The sequence below is a fragment of the Struthio camelus genome, chromosome 24 (assembly GCF_040807025.1).
Source record: "Struthio camelus isolate bStrCam1 chromosome 24, bStrCam1.hap1, whole genome shotgun sequence".
Taxonomy (NCBI): domain Eukaryota; kingdom Metazoa; phylum Chordata; class Aves; order Struthioniformes; family Struthionidae; genus Struthio; species Struthio camelus.
This window is the reverse complement of record NC_090965.1, coordinates 4120030-4138751: the sequence shown is the minus strand read 5'-3', so window position 1 is coordinate 4138751 and position 18722 is coordinate 4120030. Positions and strand designations below refer to the sequence as shown.

Genomic DNA, 18722 nt, shown 5'->3' with positions numbered 1-18722 from the left:
TCGGCCAATCAGAAAATCGCTCCGCGGCCCCGGTCGCCGCCAATCAGAGGGCTGTGTCTAGGTGGACTAGAATGCGGGGTGGGGAAGGGAGGCGGGGGCAGCGGGCAGTCGCGCAAGGGGTACGGTGGGGAGCTAGCCAGTCACGGAAGGAGGAGAGAGGTGGCTCGGCGGTGATTGGCAAGCGAAGAGGCAAATCAGGAGGCGGGGGCGGGGCGGGGCCGCCGGGGAGGCGGGCCGCCCGGTTGCCATGGCAGGGAGCGACGGCGGCCGCGGCCAACCGCGGCGGCGAAGCGGGCGGGGGCGGGGCGCGGGGGGCGGGGCGCGGGGCGGGGGCCGCCAATGGGGCGGCGGGGGCGGGCGGACGGGGCGCGGCGGGGGCGGGCGGCGGCGCGGGGCGGCGGGCGGCGGCCGGAGTCGCCATGGGGCCGCGCGGGGCAGCGCCGCGCGCGCTGGGGCTGGCGCTGGCGTTGGGGCTGGGGCTGGCGCTGCGCCTCGCGCCGCCGCCCCGCGCCCCCCCGCGCCCCCCCCGCGCCATCGGCGGCGGCGGCGGCGGCCTCGGCCTGGCGGCGGCGGCGGGCGGCGAGGCCTGCGGCGGCCTGCGCGGCGTCCCGGCCGCCCTCGGCAACAACACGCACCAGGTGAGCGGGCGGGGCCGGGAGCGGGGCGGGCGGGACCCCCCGGCAGGGACAGACCCCCCCCCCCCGGCAGCCCCCCGCCCCGTCCCGGAAAGGCACCGGCAGGGTCAGACCCCCCCCCCCGGCAGCCCCCCGCCCCCGGCAGCTTCCCCCCCCCCCCCCCCGGCCGGGCAGGTACCGGGACAGACAGGCCTCGCTGCGCTAACAGGTCTCGGGAGGGACGGACGGACAGACAGAGGCTGTCTGCGCAGCTGTGGGGAGGGACAGACAGACCCCTTCCCCCCCGGCTCCCAGGACGGACGGACAGACAGACAGACAGGCGGTCCCTCCCTCCTAGTCCCCCCCCCCCCCCCCCCGCAGCCCCTAGGGGACATGGGCAGACAGACGGACAGGCAGGTCCGTCGGGGAGCGTGGACAGACAGACGGACAGGCAGGTCTGTTGGGGAGGCATGGACAGACAGACGGACAGGCAGGCAGGTTCCCTGGGGAGGCGTGGACAGACGGACAGGCAGGCGGCCCCTGTAGTCCCTGGCACAGACAGGCGATCCCCAGCAGCAGCAGGACAGAGGGACAGACATCCCATCCTCCTTCCGCACCCACCGGGGCAGACAGACAGACGGACGCGCCGTCACCCTGTCCGTGCTGGGGCAGGGCAGGGCGGACTGACAGAGGTTGACCGGCGCGTGCTCCAGGACGGACACCCAGACCCCCCCCCCGTTGCACTGATGGGGGCAGACGAGGGGACAGCTAGCTAGCCAGACAGACGGACAGGCAGGGGACCTGTGGAGAGGCACCCCTGCAACGCCAGGACAGACAGCCGCCCGCCCACCCTCCGGCGGGTACTGGCAGCGGGCCGGTGGTGAGGCACCTCCCGTGGACAGACCCCCAGCGCGAGCGCCCGCTGCCTGGACGGACGGACGGACAGGCTGACTGATGGGCAGGACGACAACCAGCCAGCCTGAGGCTCTCCCTCTCCCTTCGCCCTGGGCAGGGACAGGACAGACAGACAGACTGACCCCCCACCGCATGCCGGGAGGGAGGTCCCACCGGGATCGCAGCCGCCCTGCGGTCCCGTCCTGCCCTCCCGCTGCGGGGACGGACAGACTGACAGCTCCCTGCCGCGTGGGCGCCGGCGGAGAGGTAGGGGACAGACAGACAGACCGGCAGCTCCTTCCTGCCAAGCGGGTGACGGAGCGGTTCCCGTCCCTGTCCCCGCTCGGCGGGCTCGGGGCGCTCGCCCCCCGCCTCCCCGCCGCCCTTGGGAGTGGCGAGGGCGAGAGATTAAGCGATGTCGCCAGATTTGGCCGACCTAAAATCTAATCTGCCCGGTTTATTTCCCGCTGGCAAAGATGACCTTAAAACCCGCGGGAGAACCGCTTCGGTCCTTCCTCTGCTCCTCCGCGGCGCCGGGAAATGCCCCCGGTGCTGGCAGAGAGAGGAGCCCGTCCCCGGCGTTTGGCCCCGTGGCTGCTCAGCCCTTGCCGATCGCTCGGTGTTACTCATCCACGCGGGCAGCTCCGGCTTGCCCGCGTGCCAGCGTCCGGGTTGAACATTAACCGTGCCGAGGATGCCGCGGGTACGGGCTGCCCTTGGCTGGCAGCGCCCCTTGGCTCGGCCGCCGCGCAGGACTGCTTGTGCCGGGCTTGGGGCCGGGCAGCGGCCGGGGCAGCCCCGAGCCAGGGCCCGTCGGGGCAAAGAGCTGCCTAAGCCGACGCCGTCGCTGCGTTGCACCGGAGGTGCCGCGTCTGCAGACTCGGGAAGAGGCGGGCGCGCGTTGCTGCGGGTCGAGATCTGGCAGGCTCGCTCCGCGCCGCGCGACTGTAGCCGCTGCCCTCTCAGCCGCCGGCTGCACCCGCTCTGCCGGCCCGGCCGGTTGCTAATTGGCGGTTGGAAGTGGGTTTGGAGCCCGGCTCTACCGGCCGACGCTCTGCTTTGAGCTGGGCCGAAAGCTGGGATCCGGCTGCTTGATTACACGCGAGTGTTTAGCTTGGCCGGTGCTGTTTTGGCAACCTCCCTGCCCCGTCCTGCTCTTCCAGGCCTCTCCGGGAGATTTCCTTCGCCGCCGCGGAGGCGCTCGGCAGCCTTGCCACCCGGGCAGCCCCGTCCCGCAGAGGCGAAGCTCAGCCCGAGCGCGAGTGCTGCTCCCAGCCGGGCTGGGAAGGGGGCCAGGCTGGCCTGACTCCTCGTCCTTTCCCTTAACCCGCGAGCCAGCCGCTCGCCCGCAGCTTCTGCAAAAGACACGTAGTGTCTTGGAGAAACAGGCTGTGTCGAAAGTCCACGGTGGGTAATAACGCGGCGTCTCAGCGGGGAGAAGAATGCGCCCGTTTGTTCGCTGCGACCGGCCGGGTTTTGTCCCTGCGGCGCCGGTGCCTGCTGGAGAGCAGGGCGAAGGAGCCGCGGCTTGTGCTCCCTTACGGGCCCCTGGGCCGCCTGGCAGGGAGCGAGATCGGGCGGCCTCTTGTGCGGCGCTTGGCCTCTCCGTTTTCCTCCTTTCCTTCCTCCGGCGGCTCCGCAGGCCTGAGCTAACGTGGGCGAGCGCGGGGCTCGCAGCACCCTCCTTCCCCAGCCGCCGGGGCTGCGCCGGCCCCTGCTCGTCCCTTACCCCGGTTCCCGCTGGGAGAGGCGTCCCGAAGCCGCCGAGCCGTGCGCGCGGAGCTGCCGGGACTGGGAACAAGCCGGGCGCCTTGGCTCGAGCGGCAGCGTTTCGAGGCGCCTCTGTCCTTGCGAGGGCACCGAGGGAAGTCGCTTAGCTGCTGCCTCAGTTTCCCCCTACCGCGAAGCAGGAGGAGGGAAGGCCCCTCCTTGCAAGAGCCCTGCCAGGTCAGCGCACCGCTGCACAACAGAGGCGTTGCATGGACGGAGCGTTTAGCCCCAGATCGTGGCCTCCCTCCAGTAAATCCTGAAACAGGGACGTTTCTGGATATGATCGCTTGTCTGCTCTGAGGCTCATTCACCCTCGCTGCTGGTGGACTGGCTGGTAAAGAGCTTTCCTCTGAATTCAGAGGATCCTCGACCGATGCACGGGACGATGCTCCAGAGCGGCGCCACAGAAGGGAAGTTGCTCCTTGCTGCAGTTGCTGACTCGGAAGCACAAGATTTGGCTCGTTTTGAGCTGCGGTCAGCGGCGAAAGCCTGGATAACCTCCGTGCGAACCGCAGAGCGGCCTGGCAGCGCGCGGGACAGCCGCTTTGCTGCCGACAGCCTGCTCTGCCCGCGGGAGCCGCGTTTCTGGCAGGCGGCGAGGAGGGTTAGGAGAGCCCCGGCTTGCAGGGCTCCGGCCCCGCTCGCGCGCGGGCTCCGTCGGTGCCGGGCTGCCTCGCTCTGCAGCGAGGGGCAACGCGTCGTGGCCGGCGAGGCCACGGGCCAAACAGCTTCCCGGTGCCGTTTGCGTGGTCCGGGGGTGCAGGCGCCGTCACCAGCTTCGTCACTGAGCTAATGAGGTGCCGCCGCCTCGGGCCTGACCTCAGCGTTTCGCTGTCTGCAATTAAATCTTTGTCTGGCAAGCATCCTCCCCGTAGCAACCTAGATAATTAAAAGCCTGCGACCTGGTGTTTCTCTTATTGCTAAATTGAGTTTTAAATGGGTGGCAAAAGCTGTGCAGAGGCATCGTTCTTGCTCCCCGCCCTCCCCGATGCCATTGCAGTGGTTACAGCGACGGCGCTCTGCTCTCCCGCCGGGCGGGGAGACGCGGAGCGGCTTGGGAGGGTCCCCGCGCCGCCCCGCTGCTCTCGCCCGGGGACGCGCGAGGTTAGCGAGCGCCGGGAGCCGGCGCCAAGTTGCGACGCAGCAGAGCTCTCTGCGGCGCGGGTCTGCTCCTCTCCCCGCAGCCCGCTCCTGCCGGTGCTGCAGAGCCCGCCAGCGCGGCGGGAGAGCGGGGACCGATGGGTCTCGCTGCTCTGCCGGGAGGGATTTTGCGATCAGGGAGATCTTGCGATCCCTGGGAAGAAACCCCTAAACCCAGGGGGAGGCACGGCACGAACCCACGGGAAGGAGCGGGAGCGTGCTTTTCCAGCCGGCGCAGCATCCTCGCGCCTCCCTCGCTCGCCGGAGCCGGTTCTGCTCTCAGGGTCGCTTGTCGGGGGCCTCCGGCGGAGGAGAGCCGCCCAGTTTGACCAGACGTTGGACTGGTCGCTGGCCCGCTAGGTCCAACGCCAGCAGGCCCCGGCTCACCTCCCCTGGGACTTTATTTTTAGCTCTGCCCTTGTGACTAATGGGGTCAGATCATCTCTAATAATACGCGAAGCACAATGATATTTTTCCATCTGGTTTTGCCATGTCCGGCTAAGAAGTCTCTCCCCCGCTAAAGCCTTCTGCCTCGGCTCCCCCTGCTCCGAGCATCGTTTAGCCTTATCCGCTCCGTTTGGTTTTGCTCTCCTGCAATCCGTTGAACCAGGGCTGCTGACGGGCAGATCTGCTAAACGCTGGGAATTTGGTTAAAAGAAAACCCTGCTCTCTTTTTCTCTGAGCTGTCGGGTCCGGCTCAGCTCCCAGCTCCTCGTTGCAGCGAGGTTCGCTCCTTCCCGGGCCCTTTTCCTTCCTGCTCTCTGCAAAACTCTTCCCCAGGGCTTTCTGCGCGCCGCCCCAGCCCCGCGTGGCGTGGGATTTCCACTATTTACTGCTACCCTGCTCCCTCCCGGAGCCTCTGGTGTTTCGGCACTCTGGAAACCGCCTCGACCGTTAGGTCGGAGTGGGGACAGCCGTTTAATAGCAGCGCGGTCCCGCTGGCGGAAGGGGCAGAGCGCTTCTCCTCTGGCTTCGGGGATCGACGCTGGCGGCCGAGGCTGGGGGAAACCCCTCCGCGGCACTCAGCCTGCGCGCGGGACGGGCCCCCGTGGCTTCGCCAGCGCTCGGCCGGCTGCGCGGGGCGCCCAGCCGCCTCCCCGGCTTTCCTTCCGCGACGGGCGGAGGAGGCAGCTCGAGAAAACCAAGTCGGGGCCCCGGGGGACGGCCGCGCCGCGGGCTTCGCCGGCTGCCGGGGCCCCCCCGCTCCTGGCGCTCAGACCCTCCGCTCGGCCGCCCAGATTATGTTCGCTTTTATGTCTCTAATCTCCGCCAGCGCTCCCGCTCTCCCTGCAGCTTGGCTGTCATGAAAGCAGCTAATTTACATTTCTTTCCTCTCTTTCTCTTTTTTTTTTTTCCTCCCCTTCTCTCCTAATGAGATGCTAATAAGGCCTCTCTTGGAGATGAATGCGGTACCGCCGCTGGTGCAGGGCACGGGACGGGGTCCGGGGGGCTGCGCGGGCTCTCGTCCCGGCCGGTGCGGCACTGCTTGCTTGGCCCCGGCCCAACTGCCTGCGTCGCGCGAGCGTTTCTCTTGGGCGAGAGGGGCAGCCTCGGCCGCGGGCTCGTTTCCTTCTCTTCCTGGGCAGGGCTTTCGTCCTGCGTCTGCCCGCGCCTCGGGCAGGACCTGCAGAGCCCGGGGCCGCCGGCAGCTCTCGCCCGCGACCACCCTTCCCGGCCCCGGCTGCTGCTCCTGTTTCATGTATCCGTCAGTCTCTCCTACCTCCCTGCTTTCCCACCGCCTTTTCCAGACCCTCGCTGCATCCCTCCAGCCCCCCTGCAGCTTCCTGTGCCCTGCTGCCCTCTCCGATCTTGTTGTTCTCAGGCCTCTGCTTGCTCCCGGCGCTGCTCCACTCCAAACCAGTATGCCCCAGTGCCACAAAGGGAGTCTCTGGCGCCCTCCCCAGCCCCGTGGGTACCCCTGGGCGAGCCAGGATGCCGGAGTTGCTCTGCCTGCTCTGGGACGGACGCACAGACAGACTGAAGGCTGGGGGGTGGCCGGCTCCTGGCTCAGCCCAGCTCGATGCCCTGGCGAAGGAGGGAGCTGGGAGTGAGCTGCCCTGCCCTGCCCTGCAGGTCTGTCCTCCTCTCCGGCTACATTAGAGGAGACGAGCTGGGACCGGGGGGCTTTTGCCTTGCCTGGAGGGATGTGAGCTTCCCCCGTGGGGAAACGCCAGCTGGGAGCTCTTGGCTGCAGGATGCAGGTGGACACGGGGTTCAGGAGCTTTTTCTCCCGGCCGATGAGCATCTGAGCAGGGAAGGGAGGTCACCTGGGTCGGGGTATCCCCTGGGTGCAGGAGCTGCTTGGTGGCGCTCAGCCTGCGGTCAGAGAGAGCTGAGTCACGCAGAGCACCGGGTGCCGTGCCCCAGGCCCTGGCTCCGGCTTCTTTCACCGTGCGCCTTTGGGAACAGGCTGCACGGATAGCTTTACCTTCCTGGATGCTGTCCCAGGCCAAGAGGAGGGGGAAGGCAGCCAGCGGACCAGGGGTAGCTGGCATCCTGGTGTCCCCTGCACAGCAGCATGCCTGGCGCTTTGGGGCACTTTGCATCCCTGCCCTGCTCTCCCCCCATGCAGGTGTCTGAACGCTTTCCCCATCTCTTTCCCCACAGTGCGTCTTCGACGATCTCAGCGGCTCGGTGTCGCTCTCCTGGGTGGGAGACAGCACAGGAGTAAGTACCGCGGCGGGGAGAGAGGCCTTAGCGGAGCATCGCTGGCAGTGGCCTCCCTCCCGGGCCGGCTGCTCGCCCGGATGCTGTCACAGCGCCTTATCCCGAGATAACCATCGCGCAGGTCTCCACCCCCGAAGCAGCTGCCTTTCCCACCGGGGATGGCACGGGGTGGGGGGAGATCCCATCGTGGCACTGTCCCAAAGGGCTGTGGGGCTGGTCGGACCGAAGTGATGACTCAGTCCAGGGGAGCATGGAGATCCTGAGCAAGGGGAAGTGCCCTTCTTTCTGGGAGAGGGGCAGGGGGTTGGGTGGGGAAGGGGGGGCCCACGCAGGGGGGCTCTTGAACTTTTAGGAAGGATTAAAAATCCAATGAGATACAATTGTCTGTGTGTAACCCTCTGCTGGCTCTTTCTGCCCAGGTTATCCTTGTCCTGACCACTTTCCAGGTGCCCCTGGTGATCATGAGCTTCGGACAGTCCAAACTCTACCGGAGGTGAGTCCCGCGCCACCCTCGGGGCGTTAAGGAGCCGGCTGTCCCCGTGTTTCTGGCAGGGCTGGGTGATTAATCGCAGCTCTCTGCCAGCCACCGCAGGGGTGGGTGGTGCGTTCAGCCCGTCCGGTCCTGGCGCAGCTGTATCGACTGTCTCCCTGCTGGGCTGGTAGAGCTCAGCCCAGCCTGGGCAGTCGGGATCACCGCGAGGGGACCAGAAGGGCTAGGGGTGTTGTGGAGCAGAGCCGCTGGTTTATCACCGCACGAAGGCAGGATTAACCTGTTGTGGGGCAGCTCAGCTCCTCCGATCCCTTCTCGGGGGAGAGGGCAGAGCTTCCCGGAGGCCTCTGTGGTGAGGGCAGTGATCATGGGGACTGGTACCCGTGGTGGAAATGCCACCGCTGGTGGAGAGGGGATGGGTTGAAGCCGGGCAGCCGTTTCCCCACCTAACTTCTAGGTTTCCACCCTACTGTTGCCTGGGGGGCCATGTGGGCTGCTTTAACTTATAAGCTGAGCCCTGGGTCCCCGTGCTGCGTCCCTTGCTGACCCACAGCCAGGCCGTTTTCTCCCTTTCAGCGAGGACTATGGGAAGACTTTCAAGGACATCACCGACCTCATCAATAACACGTTCATTCGGACTGAGTTTGGCATGGCTATTGGCCCGGAGAACTCGGGAAAGGTAGGAGAGGGTGGCGAGGCTGTGCGTCCACGCAGGTGGGCTTACTGTGCTGGGGTCCCTGTGTGCCTGGCGGCCCCGGATGCTGCTGCCCTGCGGCATGGCGGAGGCAGCTCCGGTATGGGCCCGCTGCGAGGCTGAGGTTGAGCTCCTGGAGTTATCCTCTGGCCGTGCCACGGCCGTTCCCCTGGGCAGAACTGTGCGTCAGCATTTCTGGAGCTCTTGGCACGTCTGGGTGGGCATCCCACCGGAGCTGCCAGTGCTGCCTGCGGACTAAGCTCCCACCTTCCTCGCATCCAGGTCATTCTGACGGGCGATGTGTCCGGAGGGAGCCGCGGCGGCAGGATTTTCCGCTCGTCCGACTTTGCCAAGAACTTTGTGCAGACAGACCTGCCCTTCCACCCCTTGGTGCAGATCCTGTACCACCCTCAAAACTCAGACTACCTGCTGGCGCTCAGCACCGACGTAAGAGATGGGATGGGATGCTGTCTGTGGTTGGGAATGGCCCAGCCAGCCCACACTCGGGTGCTGCTTCCCCAAGGAAGAGCCAGATTGTGGCCATTTGTCCTGGGGAATGGGCTCTGTCCCCATGCCGGAGGATGCGCTTGGCCATTGGGGAAGGTTGGGGACTGGCTGTTTGCAGCCCTGACGGGTGGGGGAAAGGCTGTTGAGGAATGGCAGGCAGTGACGAGTGAGCGCAGTGACCAGTGAGCACGTTTTGGCTCGTGCAGAATGGCCTCTGGGTGTCCAGGGACTTCGGGGAGAAGTGGGAGGAGATCCACAAAGCTGTCTGCCTGGCCAAGTGGTGAGTGGCTGTGCAGTGGCCGGGGCTGATCTGGGGAGGGGGGGGATTGTGGCTGCTGGCGGGGAGGGGGGTCTCACATCAAACTGCCTGCTCAAGGCCGTGGGAGGCAGCGCCGACCAGCTGGTGTGCAGTCCCACGGGGCTGTCCTCCACGTGGCTCCACAGAGGTGGCTTCTAGCTGCTGAGACTGCGGCACAAAGCACCTTCCTTGACACCCTTCCCAGCCCCCTTTCCTTGTTGCAGCCTGACCTGGCGGGGGAACGTGCACCCGTCTTGTCCAAACACAACTGATTTAGAGGGAAGCATCCTGTTGCCTTGCAGGCCAGGAGCACCCATCAGCCTTCCTGGCCTCCAGGGCTGCTCCCTCGAGCAAGAGCTGCCGGCTGCCCCGGAGTCCCCCCCGCCTGGGGCTTCCCCAGTGGCAGTGGGGATCCCTTCTGGCGCATCGCGTGATCTGGCAGCATGTCTGTGGAGCTCTCCGGGTAACGGGGAGCACCAGCGGGGGGATGTGAGTGTGGTAGGGCAGGGCAACCCATCCCAGGTCTGAGGGTTAACTCCATGCGAGTGGTAGCTCCCTCCGCACTGGATAACAGGTCACGAAATCGGCTCTGTACGAGGGTCCCTCCCGTGAGTCAAACCCCCTGGTGCGTCGTACCCTACGTGTTTCTCTGACTCGCCGCTCTCTTCGCAGGGGTGCTAACAACACCATCTTCTTCACCACCTACCTGAACAGCTCCTGCAGTAAGTACCTCCCTGTCTCAGGCCAAAATCGTCTGCCACATCTCTGTGCTCTCCGGGAGCCAAGGGCCCTGCAGAGACCTGCAAGCCCCTCTGCTCCCTACGCAGTCCCTTAGCCTGCAGAGCATAGGGCAGAGGGTGAAGCGGCTCAAGCAGAAATGCTCTTGGTGTGGCCATCTGCCTGCTCTCCGCAGCCTGTCCAGCCCTGTCCAAAGGGACTGAGCCTATGCACCCAGGCATCCGATCACCCGGTGCAGATGGTACTTCTTAAAGGGAGAAATTCTGTAAGCCGGGGCAGGTAGGGGACAGGAATGGTGCTACACAAGCCAGCTAGTGGGATAGGACCTGGGAAGAGGAGACTGAGAAGCAATGGTGGGTCACTGGCATCCCTGGGTGTCCAGACAAGGGAGCAGAGACCTGCATGGAGGGCAGCACGGGTTCCCGCGGGCTTTGGGGCTGCCTGCAGCCAGCGCTTGAGGTTTGTGGAAGGATCCTGGGTACGTTTGGGCCCGCAGCAGATTTTAGGTAGGGGTTGATGGGCAGGAGGCCTTGGTGGCAGCAAATGGCAACTGAGAACTGCCAGAGCTGGGACACCGTCGGGGGGTCACTGGGACACGGTCATGGTGATGGGCGATGAGGCCAGGTCCCAAACCAGGCTGCGGAGGTTAGCTAGAGGTGGTGCCCTGTGTGTCCACTGTAGCGGCCTTAATCCACCTTCCCTTCTTCTTAAGAAGCTGATCTCGGGTTACTGGAGCTAAAGAAAACCTCTGACTTCGGCAAAGCCTTCAAGGTCATCGGCACCAAGATCTACTCCTTCGGCCTCGGGGGGCGCTTCCTTTTCGCCTCCGTCATGACAGAGAAGGTAGTCATCCTCTTCCCACCTCCCTGGGAGCACCGGTTGCATGGGGAGCAGGCATCTGGGCACCGGCAGCTCCTCCCACATCCCCTCTGCCCCTGCCCTCCTTCGCCTTGCGAGGAGGAGCAGAGGCTGAAGGACAGTCTCGCTCTCTAGGGTAACACAAGGCGCATTCACGTCTCGCTGGACCAAGGTGAGACCTGGAATATGGCCCAGCTCCCCTCTGTGGGCCATGAGCAGTTTTACTCCATCTTGGCTGCCAACGAGGACCTGGTGTTCATGCACGTGGACGAGCCGGGAGGTGAGTGCCCGGGGTAAGCCAGGCTGAGACAGGGACGATGCTGGTGACAACTGGAAATGTCTCCGCATGGGGGACACACTCTGCAGCAGGCTCTCCACGCAGCGTTAGCTCTCTGCTGACCTGCCCAGGCAGGGCTATGCCTTCCAGGAAGGACTTTCTCGTTAAGACATTGCTAATTAGCAGGCAGTAGCTATAGGAAAGCTTGTTCCTCTTTGCAGTGTGTGGAAAGCATGACCATGCTGGATCTGTTTTGAGGCAATGGGGGTTTCTCCTCTTCCTTCAGTTCCTCTTTCTAAGCTGTGAACTGATGTGCCTTTGTTCTTAAGGCTCAGCCTTGCTGGGGAGAGGTCCGTGGGACACTCCTCCATTCAAACAGCCAGTGTCTTCTCTCTTCTTCCCTCTGCAGCCGCCTCGTCCTGGTCCCCAGGGCCAGGCCATGGCTGTAAAGATCTTGGGAAGTGCCACTGAAATAAGAGCTTATGTCTGAGGTGGGCAGAGTTAAGGGGACACAGTCACCCCTGCTGGGAGTGTCCTACTCCACCCTGTGGTGACAGATATTTGCAGCCTTGGGGGACAAGAACAGTCTGGTTGCAGGTGAAGACAACAGCTTCAGGACACCCCTGGGCATTCACTGGCATTTTTAGTGCTGACCCCAGCCCTGCCAGGGGAGCTGAAGCAGCACAAATACCCCTCTGCCCTTCTCACCACCCTCTGCCTTCCCCAAGGCGTTGTGTGTCAGGAGGAAGCTCTGTGACCGTTTCAGTTCTGTTGGTCCCTCCCCAGAGATCACAGGAGATGTCAGGGCTTAGAGTGAGGAGCCAGCCCCAAATGTTGGGAGCGCTGCTCCTCCTTGCCTGAACTCACCAGGAAATATCTCCCCTGAGCAGAGCCTGGCTGCCCGGCTTTGGTTTGGTGGGGACAGATCGGTGCTGGGTACTGCTTTGAGCAGTTTGCATAGGAAAGGGGACTTGTCTCTGCAAGGTGAGGCAGCGTCACCGCTTGCCCGGAGACACGAGGAGAGTCGCCTGTGCAAAGGTGACAGCAGCCTCCAGAGCTGAACCCGAGTCTTGGGGGTCCTCAGCAGCCATGGAGGTATGGACCAGAGCAAAACCAGAGCAGTCGGCACCTGCCAGCTCCATCCAGTGTCAGCTGAGAGCCTCAGCTGCCCCTCTCTGCAGCCCACCCCAAGTCTGCCTTGCCAGTCCCTGCTCTCCAGCTTGCCCGTGACGGGATGTGGCCGGAGCAGCAGGCTCTTAGCAGCCTCCGGGTGGAGAGACGGAGGCTGCGCATCTGCCGTGGTGCCTGGCAACAGGCTGCCTCCCGCTTGACCCCATGGTTATTTCTGTCCCATTGCTTGTCTTGCAGATACGGGTTTTGGCACCATCTACACCTCTGATGACCGAGGCATTGTGTACTCCAAGTCCTTGGAGCGGCACCTCTACACCACCACTGGTGGGGAAACAGACTTCACCAACGTCACCTCGCTGCGTGGCATCTACATCACCAGCGTCCTCTCAGAAGGTGAGCAACCGTGTGGGCAGCTGGGCTGGGACATCCGGGCTCCATCCGCCTCTGTGCACCAAAACGGGGCTAAAGCCTCTGGGACTGACACCTGGGACCTGTGGGGTTGTGCGAGGGGAGCATGACTCCTGCCGAAGCTGCCTCGGGGGCTGGAGGCACAGGGCTCGGGAGCAGCCGTCCCTCAAGGGGCCCACGGGTGACAGGGAGCATGAGGATGTCGTGCTCAGCATCCTCCCGAAGCCCAGGGCCTCCCATCTGCTCCTCCCTCCTCCCGCCAGACAATTCCATCCAGTCAGTGATCACCTTCGACCGTGGTGGCGAGTGGGTGCCGCTGAGAAAGCCGAAAAACACCACGTGCGACTCCACGGCGAAGAACAAGGAAGAGGTGGGTCCATCTTGCAATCCTGTTCCCCCAAGGCTGTTCTCCTTGGGACTGGGGTCACCTCATGGGCACAGGGCCAAGACACTGGTAACCCTGTGCTGATGGCAGTTTCTTGGCTCTGAGTTGCAGGGCTGATCTCTCCCCGCCATGGGTGGGATTTGGCTACAGACCTTTGTGTTTTGCTCTGTGTTAGGAGGGCACAAGGATGCTGGAGGACAAGTGGGTTCATCCTGCAGCCCCAGCAAGAGGTGCTGCAGGGACAGGGCCAGCTGTGTGTGACCCAGGGGTGGGTTGTGGGTGGCACCATGAGAGTGTGCAGGAAGCCCTGAGCAGGCTGGGGGTGCTGGATTGTCCCCAGCACCCACCGAGTGTTAATAGGCAAAGGATTAGGGGAGTCTGGCTCCTCAGCTTTGCATTAGGCTGACAGTCCCACTGCTGGAATTGGCTGCAGAGAGGCTGTGCGGGGCTGAGCAGGCCGTCAGGGTTGTGCCAGCCACCCCTCTTCACCCGCGCACGTCACCTCCGCTCCTGGATGAGCTCTTCTCTTACGTTTGCAGTGCAGCCTCCACATCCACGCGTCCTACAGCATCTCCCAGAAGCTGAACGTGCCCATGGTGCCGCTGTCCGAGCCCAACGCCGTTGGCATCATCATCGCCCACGGTACCAAATGTCACTGGCTGGGGGGAACGAGACTCATTGGGGCTGGTGGGTCGCAGCCAGGCCCTGCTGGGGGATACTGCTTGCCGCTGGCACCCACGGGTGGGAGGGGAGGGCGAAGGACCCACGTTGGCCTCCCTCCAGGTAACACCGTCCCCACCTTCCAGGCAGCGTCGGGGGAGCCATCTCGGTGATGAGCCCAGATGTCTACATCTCGGATGATGGGGGCTACACGTGGGCGCGGATGCTGGAGGGGCCACATCACTATGCCATCCTGGACTCTGGTGGCCTCATCGTAGCCATTGAACACACCAGCCAGCCCGTCAACGTGATCGAGTATACACAAACTCGTTCCACTCTGGCTTGAGGCAGTGAGGGGGTCTTGCTGGTTTGGGGGGCCCGGAAGCTGAAGGGGAGATGGGGGTTGCTTTGGGGGGATACCTCACAGACAGCGCGGCTGTTCGCCCCCCTCAGTCCCTGGGGAGGAGTGTGGTATCTGATGTGTCTTCAGGTCTCATCCCAGCCTGTGCATAAGGAATGGATGGTTTCTCAGGAGCAATCGCCCCTTGCTGACTCCAGTCCCCAACCGACCCGTTTTCTGGCAGGTTCTCCACAGACGAAGGCCAGTGCTGGTATAAGTACACTTTCTCCAAGGATCCCATCTTCTTCACCGGACTGGCGTCTGAGCCCGGAGCCAAGTCCATGAATGTCAGCATCTGGGGTTTTCGGGGCAACTTCCTGTCCCGCAAGTGGGTCTCGTACACCATCGACTTCAGCGAGCTGCTCAGCAGGACCTGTGAGTGCCTCCCGGAGACGAAGTGCTCACGCCCAGGCGGGCTGGGGACCGCTGGTGTTGGGCTGGGGGACGCTTTTGCACTGAGATGCTGGGTTGGGTGATGTTAGCCGAGTCGCTCCCCTGGTTTCCGTGCATGGGAAGGGATGACCTAGGGGTAATGGGACGCACTTCTCTCCCCTGACGCTCCTGTGCCCTGGTTCGGCGTGGCTCGGTCACCCTCAGTCCCCAGCCACAGGGACGGCGTGAACCAGGCTGAGCCATCGAGGTTTCTGCAATCCCAATGGTTGCTGGTGACACCCTGGGATGAGGGTCACCACCTCCCCGAGAGCGCAGTGGTGCCGTCTCCGGGACCGTGGAGGGGAGGGCCGGGGCTCGCTCACCCCAGCAGCGGCGCGGGCAGGCAGGCTGCTCGTGCATCGCACGGCTGAGGCCTCTCCCTCCTAGGCGAGGACAAGGACTACACCATCTGGCTGGCTCACTCCAGCGATCCCAGCGACCCCAGTGACGGCTGCATCCTGGGCTACAAGGAGCAGTACCGGCGCCTCCGCAAGTCCTCGGTGTGCCAGAACGGCCGGGACTACATGGTGACTAAGCAGCCGTCCGTCTGCCCCTGCACCCTGGAGGACTTTCTCTGGTAGCCTTTGACTTCACCTGCTGCGTAGTCCCTCCCCAGTTCGTGCCAGCAACAACCCCCTTGGCCTGGCCAGGACTGCCTATCTCTTGTGGGTCGTGCTCTGGGGCTCCGAGTCGGTTCTGATCTCCCGCTCTGCTCTTCTGCCCACAGTGACTTTGGCTACTATCGCCCGGAGAACCAGTCTGTCTGCGTGGAGCAGCCGGAGCTGAAGGGACACGACCTGGAGTTCTGCCTGTACGGCAGGCAGGAGCTGCTCAAGACCAGCGGGTAAAGCATCTTATCACCCACTTCTCCTCCTGGGCTGGTTGGTTTGACTGGGGCTGACGCTCCCAGGAGGTGAACCCAGCTCGGCATCGCTGGAGCCAGGCACGTTGAGGAACATTGGAGCGAGGCATGGGGCAGTTACCGAATCCCTGGGGAATCCTTCACCCTGTGCCCAGCAGGGCAAAATCCTGCCTGATCCAGCACCCTCAGTCAAGGCTGAGCCTGGAAACGAGTGGGGAAATTCCTGTGTGAGCCACCGGCTAATCGGGCGTCGTCTCAATTCTAGGTACCGGAAGATCCCAGGAGACAAATGTTCAGGAGGGGAAAGTCCAAGTCGGGAAGAGACTGACATGAAGAAGAAATGCACCAGCAACTTCCTGAGCCCCAGCCAGCTGGTAGGTGACAGCGGTGCGGGATGGGAGAGGTGACGGCAGCAAGCCACAGGCCGTCTCCTGCCCACCGCCGTGCAGCCGGTAGACTTCCCATGGTCACTGCTGAACTGCAGGACTGTCCTGCCTAAATCTGCCCAGAGCTTCTTGCAAATTATCTGCTCAAGCCTGGTTTTGTGCTGCAGAAAGGCTTTTCGTACCCTGGGAGCTGGGTGTTGGGTGAGCATGTTTTAGTGGAGGAACGTTTAAACCTCGTGGCTGTAAAAACTGCACTGGTTCCTTGTCCCCTCCGCAGGCAGTGTCCTCCAGCTCCACTCCCATTATCCTGGCTGTTGTTGGCCTCCTGCTCGTCACCGCTGTGGCCGGGGTGCTCCTCATCAAGAAATATGTGTGCGGGGGCAGGTGAGTCTCAGTTCGCTCCGGCACAGGCAAGCGGGAGCCCTGCGTTGGCCATCTTGCTCCGGCCCAGGCCCCCGATCCTGGATAACCGGCTTCGCTTAGGCACAGATCTGTAGCTACTTTGCTGAGCCTCTGCTCTCTTTTCCAGTAATGAAGGCAGCTACTAATTGCTCTGCTGCCTTTGCCTCTGACCTCACCTTAGTAGCTGGGGTGGGAAATCGGTTGCGTTGCTGGGCCTGGTGAGCGAGGTGCTGGTTGCCTCCAAGACACCCAGGAAAAAATCTGCGTGCTCCAGGGGTGATAAGAGATGCTGGTCCCGTCCCCCCCCCCCCCCCCCCCCCCCCCCGGTGGCTGCCCTAGCCCTTGAGCCTCGAATGCGGAGATTAAACTGGGTCAAAATAATCCCCTTTCCTTGAAGAAAGGGGACCAGTCCCTTAAGCCTCCCTGCCCTCCCTGCTCCTCTTGTGCTGCTGGTTGGATGTCCATGGCTTGACCAGGACGCACTATGGTGCAGCTCCGCAGCCTAAGTGGGTTCCTACCTTGCTCTGGGGGCTTTTCCCAGCCCTCGCAGCGCGGACAGGCGTCATCTCCCCGACTGGAGCAGAGGCCTCACCACCTGCGGCTGGAGGCTCCCTCCAGCGTAGCTCTGCTCCCAGTGGGGTCCCTTCAGCCGTCCCCGAGCACCCTTCCGGCAAACCGCCCTCCCCGAGGCTGACGTGGCGCTGAACCGGCTGAGGACGGGCTCGCCAGCGGAGCGGTGCCGTCCAAGCGCGTCCCTCACCCGGCTCTGCTCCTGCCAGGTTCCTGGTTCATCGCTACTCCGTCCTCCAGCAGCACGCGGAGGCCAACGGCGTGGAGGGGATCGACGTGCTGGACCCCGTCACGCCCGCGAATAAAGGCGGGTACCACGATGACTCGGATGAGGTGAGCGTGGCCGCGGGCCTGAATCCAGCACGGCGGTGAGCGCCGGGGGCCGAGGGGGCCCCACGCTGCTGCAGATCCACGCGGGGCTTCGCCGGGTGCCTGGCCCCCCTGCCCTGGGTGACGCTGCCTTCTCTCCCTAGGACCTCCTGGAGTAGCAGCATGGCCGCGCCGTGGCCCGGGGACGCCGCAGGGCTGCCCAGCGCCTCCAGCCTCGCAGGCAGGCCCCTCCGCACCGGCTGCCGCCCTGTCTCGGGCCTCGCTGGCCTGCTGCTGGCCCGTCCGCCTCGGGCAGCACCGGCTCTGCCGTCCCGAGGGAGGCTTTGCTGCTGGGGTCGGAGTGGGGACAGACGCAGGATTTTAACTTTATTTTAATGATATTTCTTTCCAGCCGTTGGGGGCAGGGGTTTGGTCTTTTTTTTGGTCGTCTTCTTTTCTTTTTTTTTTTTTTGACTGTTGTTTTTTAAGGACAACTAAGTAGGAATGTGAAAGGACCCTTCACTAAGTGCTAGCGTTACTAGATGCAACTCGCCCCGCGGGGAGCAGCCCCTAACCCCGCTCTAACGGGAATCTCGCCTCGGCGTCTCAGCAGGCAGGAGAGAGGCTTTCCTGCGGCTCCCCCTCCCCGCTGCCCCTTTCTTTTCCAAAGCAATACGAGCCGGGCCGCCGGCACTGCTCGCCGGGCTCCTGAGCTGCGCTTTGCAGGCGCCCTGCTCCTGCGAGAGCCGTCCCCGTGCCCACCGGACGATGCCGCCCGGACGATGCCGCCTGGCTCTCGGCCCCTTCCCGGGCTGGCCTTGGCCAAGGGAAATGCAGCAATAACGAATTCAAGCTTGAAGATACTTTCACGAGTGGCCGGTGGGGCTCGTTCCTGAGCAGGACCGGAGGCAGCCACGGAAGAGCTGCAGAGACCGGCTGAGAGCAGCACCCCCGCCACGTAGCGGGTAGGTCCCTGTCGCTGTTTGCTGGCAGCTCCCCGCTTCGCTCCACTGCTTCGAACCTGCCAGGTTTTGGTCCCAGCACTGTTACAGTCTCCTTACACTGGAAATCCCCGCTTGGGAGGCTGCTGCGCCCACTGCGTGGCCCTGCACCCTGCTCCCAGCCGGGGCTGGGGATTGGCACCGTCCCCTGTGCCGGGACGTGGGCGCAGCTTCCCTTGGCGCCTGCCCTGCATGCCCCGGCCCCGCTCGAGCCCCCTGTGCGATGCTGCAGCTATCGCGACGCCGTCGTGCTGCATCTGTGCCGTCACGGCGTGGCTTTCGCTATCATGATCCCTGTGCTCTCGGCATAACCGGTCGGGGGTCTGCAGGGCCCGTGCGGGTCGGGCAGAGGCGCCTGTGCTTCTGCGGCTGTGCAAAACCCCCTTCCTTGCCAGCACGGCGTTGCACGGTGTGGCACGGCATTGCACGGCACGGTGCCTGCCTCCACGGCTCATCCGTGGGCCCGCGGCCGCGGCGCTGCCTCTCGCATGGGCTTCGGTGGCACCGCGTCCCTGTGCTGCGCGAGGCGACTCGGGCCCTGGGGACGGAGGGGCCGTAGCGTAACCCCGTAACTAAAAGCCATAGCCCTTCGCCCCGCCGGTGGCTGCTCCGCGGGGCCGCCCGCGGCCAGGCCTGGCCCAGGGGAGGGGACCGAGGCTGGTGTAGAGTCCTGTAAATAAACCTGGATGTGTTATAACTTTGTACTGGTATTTTTCTGTATATTTGCAATATTTGGGTTAGAAATAAAGCCGAAACGGACTTTGTGTGACCTGATCTGTGTGGGGAGCAGGGGGGGCACGGGGGAGCCAGCCCCCTTGCGGAGGTGACG

The 18722-nt window shown here is 64.2% G+C and overlaps 1 protein-coding gene across 2 annotated transcripts; it reads left to right on the top strand.

The window, feature by feature from the left end:
• The first annotated feature begins 419 nt into the window (after positions 1–419).
• On the top strand, positions 420–18652 carry SORT1 (sortilin 1). 2 transcript variants are annotated; one of them, XM_068918488.1, is made up of 20 exons: positions 420–638; positions 7026–7085; positions 7505–7578; positions 8152–8254; positions 8552–8716; positions 8983–9056; positions 9747–9796; positions 10525–10655; positions 10806–10950; positions 12316–12471; positions 12750–12856; positions 13411–13513; positions 13678–13846; positions 14116–14306; positions 14751–14940; positions 15091–15207; positions 15491–15599; positions 15889–15995; positions 16793–16916; positions 17057–18652. In XM_068918488.1, exons 1-20 carry the CDS (start codon positions 420–422, stop codon positions 17069–17071), a joined length of 2409 nt encoding a protein of 802 aa, XP_068774589.1. In that variant the 3' UTR covers positions 17072–18652. The 2 variants fall into 2 exon arrangements, with proteins under 2 accessions (XP_068774589.1, XP_068774591.1); XM_068918490.1 differs by having other exon boundaries at positions 569–638; positions 10528–10655.
• The last annotated feature ends 70 nt before the right edge of the window (positions 18653–18722 follow it).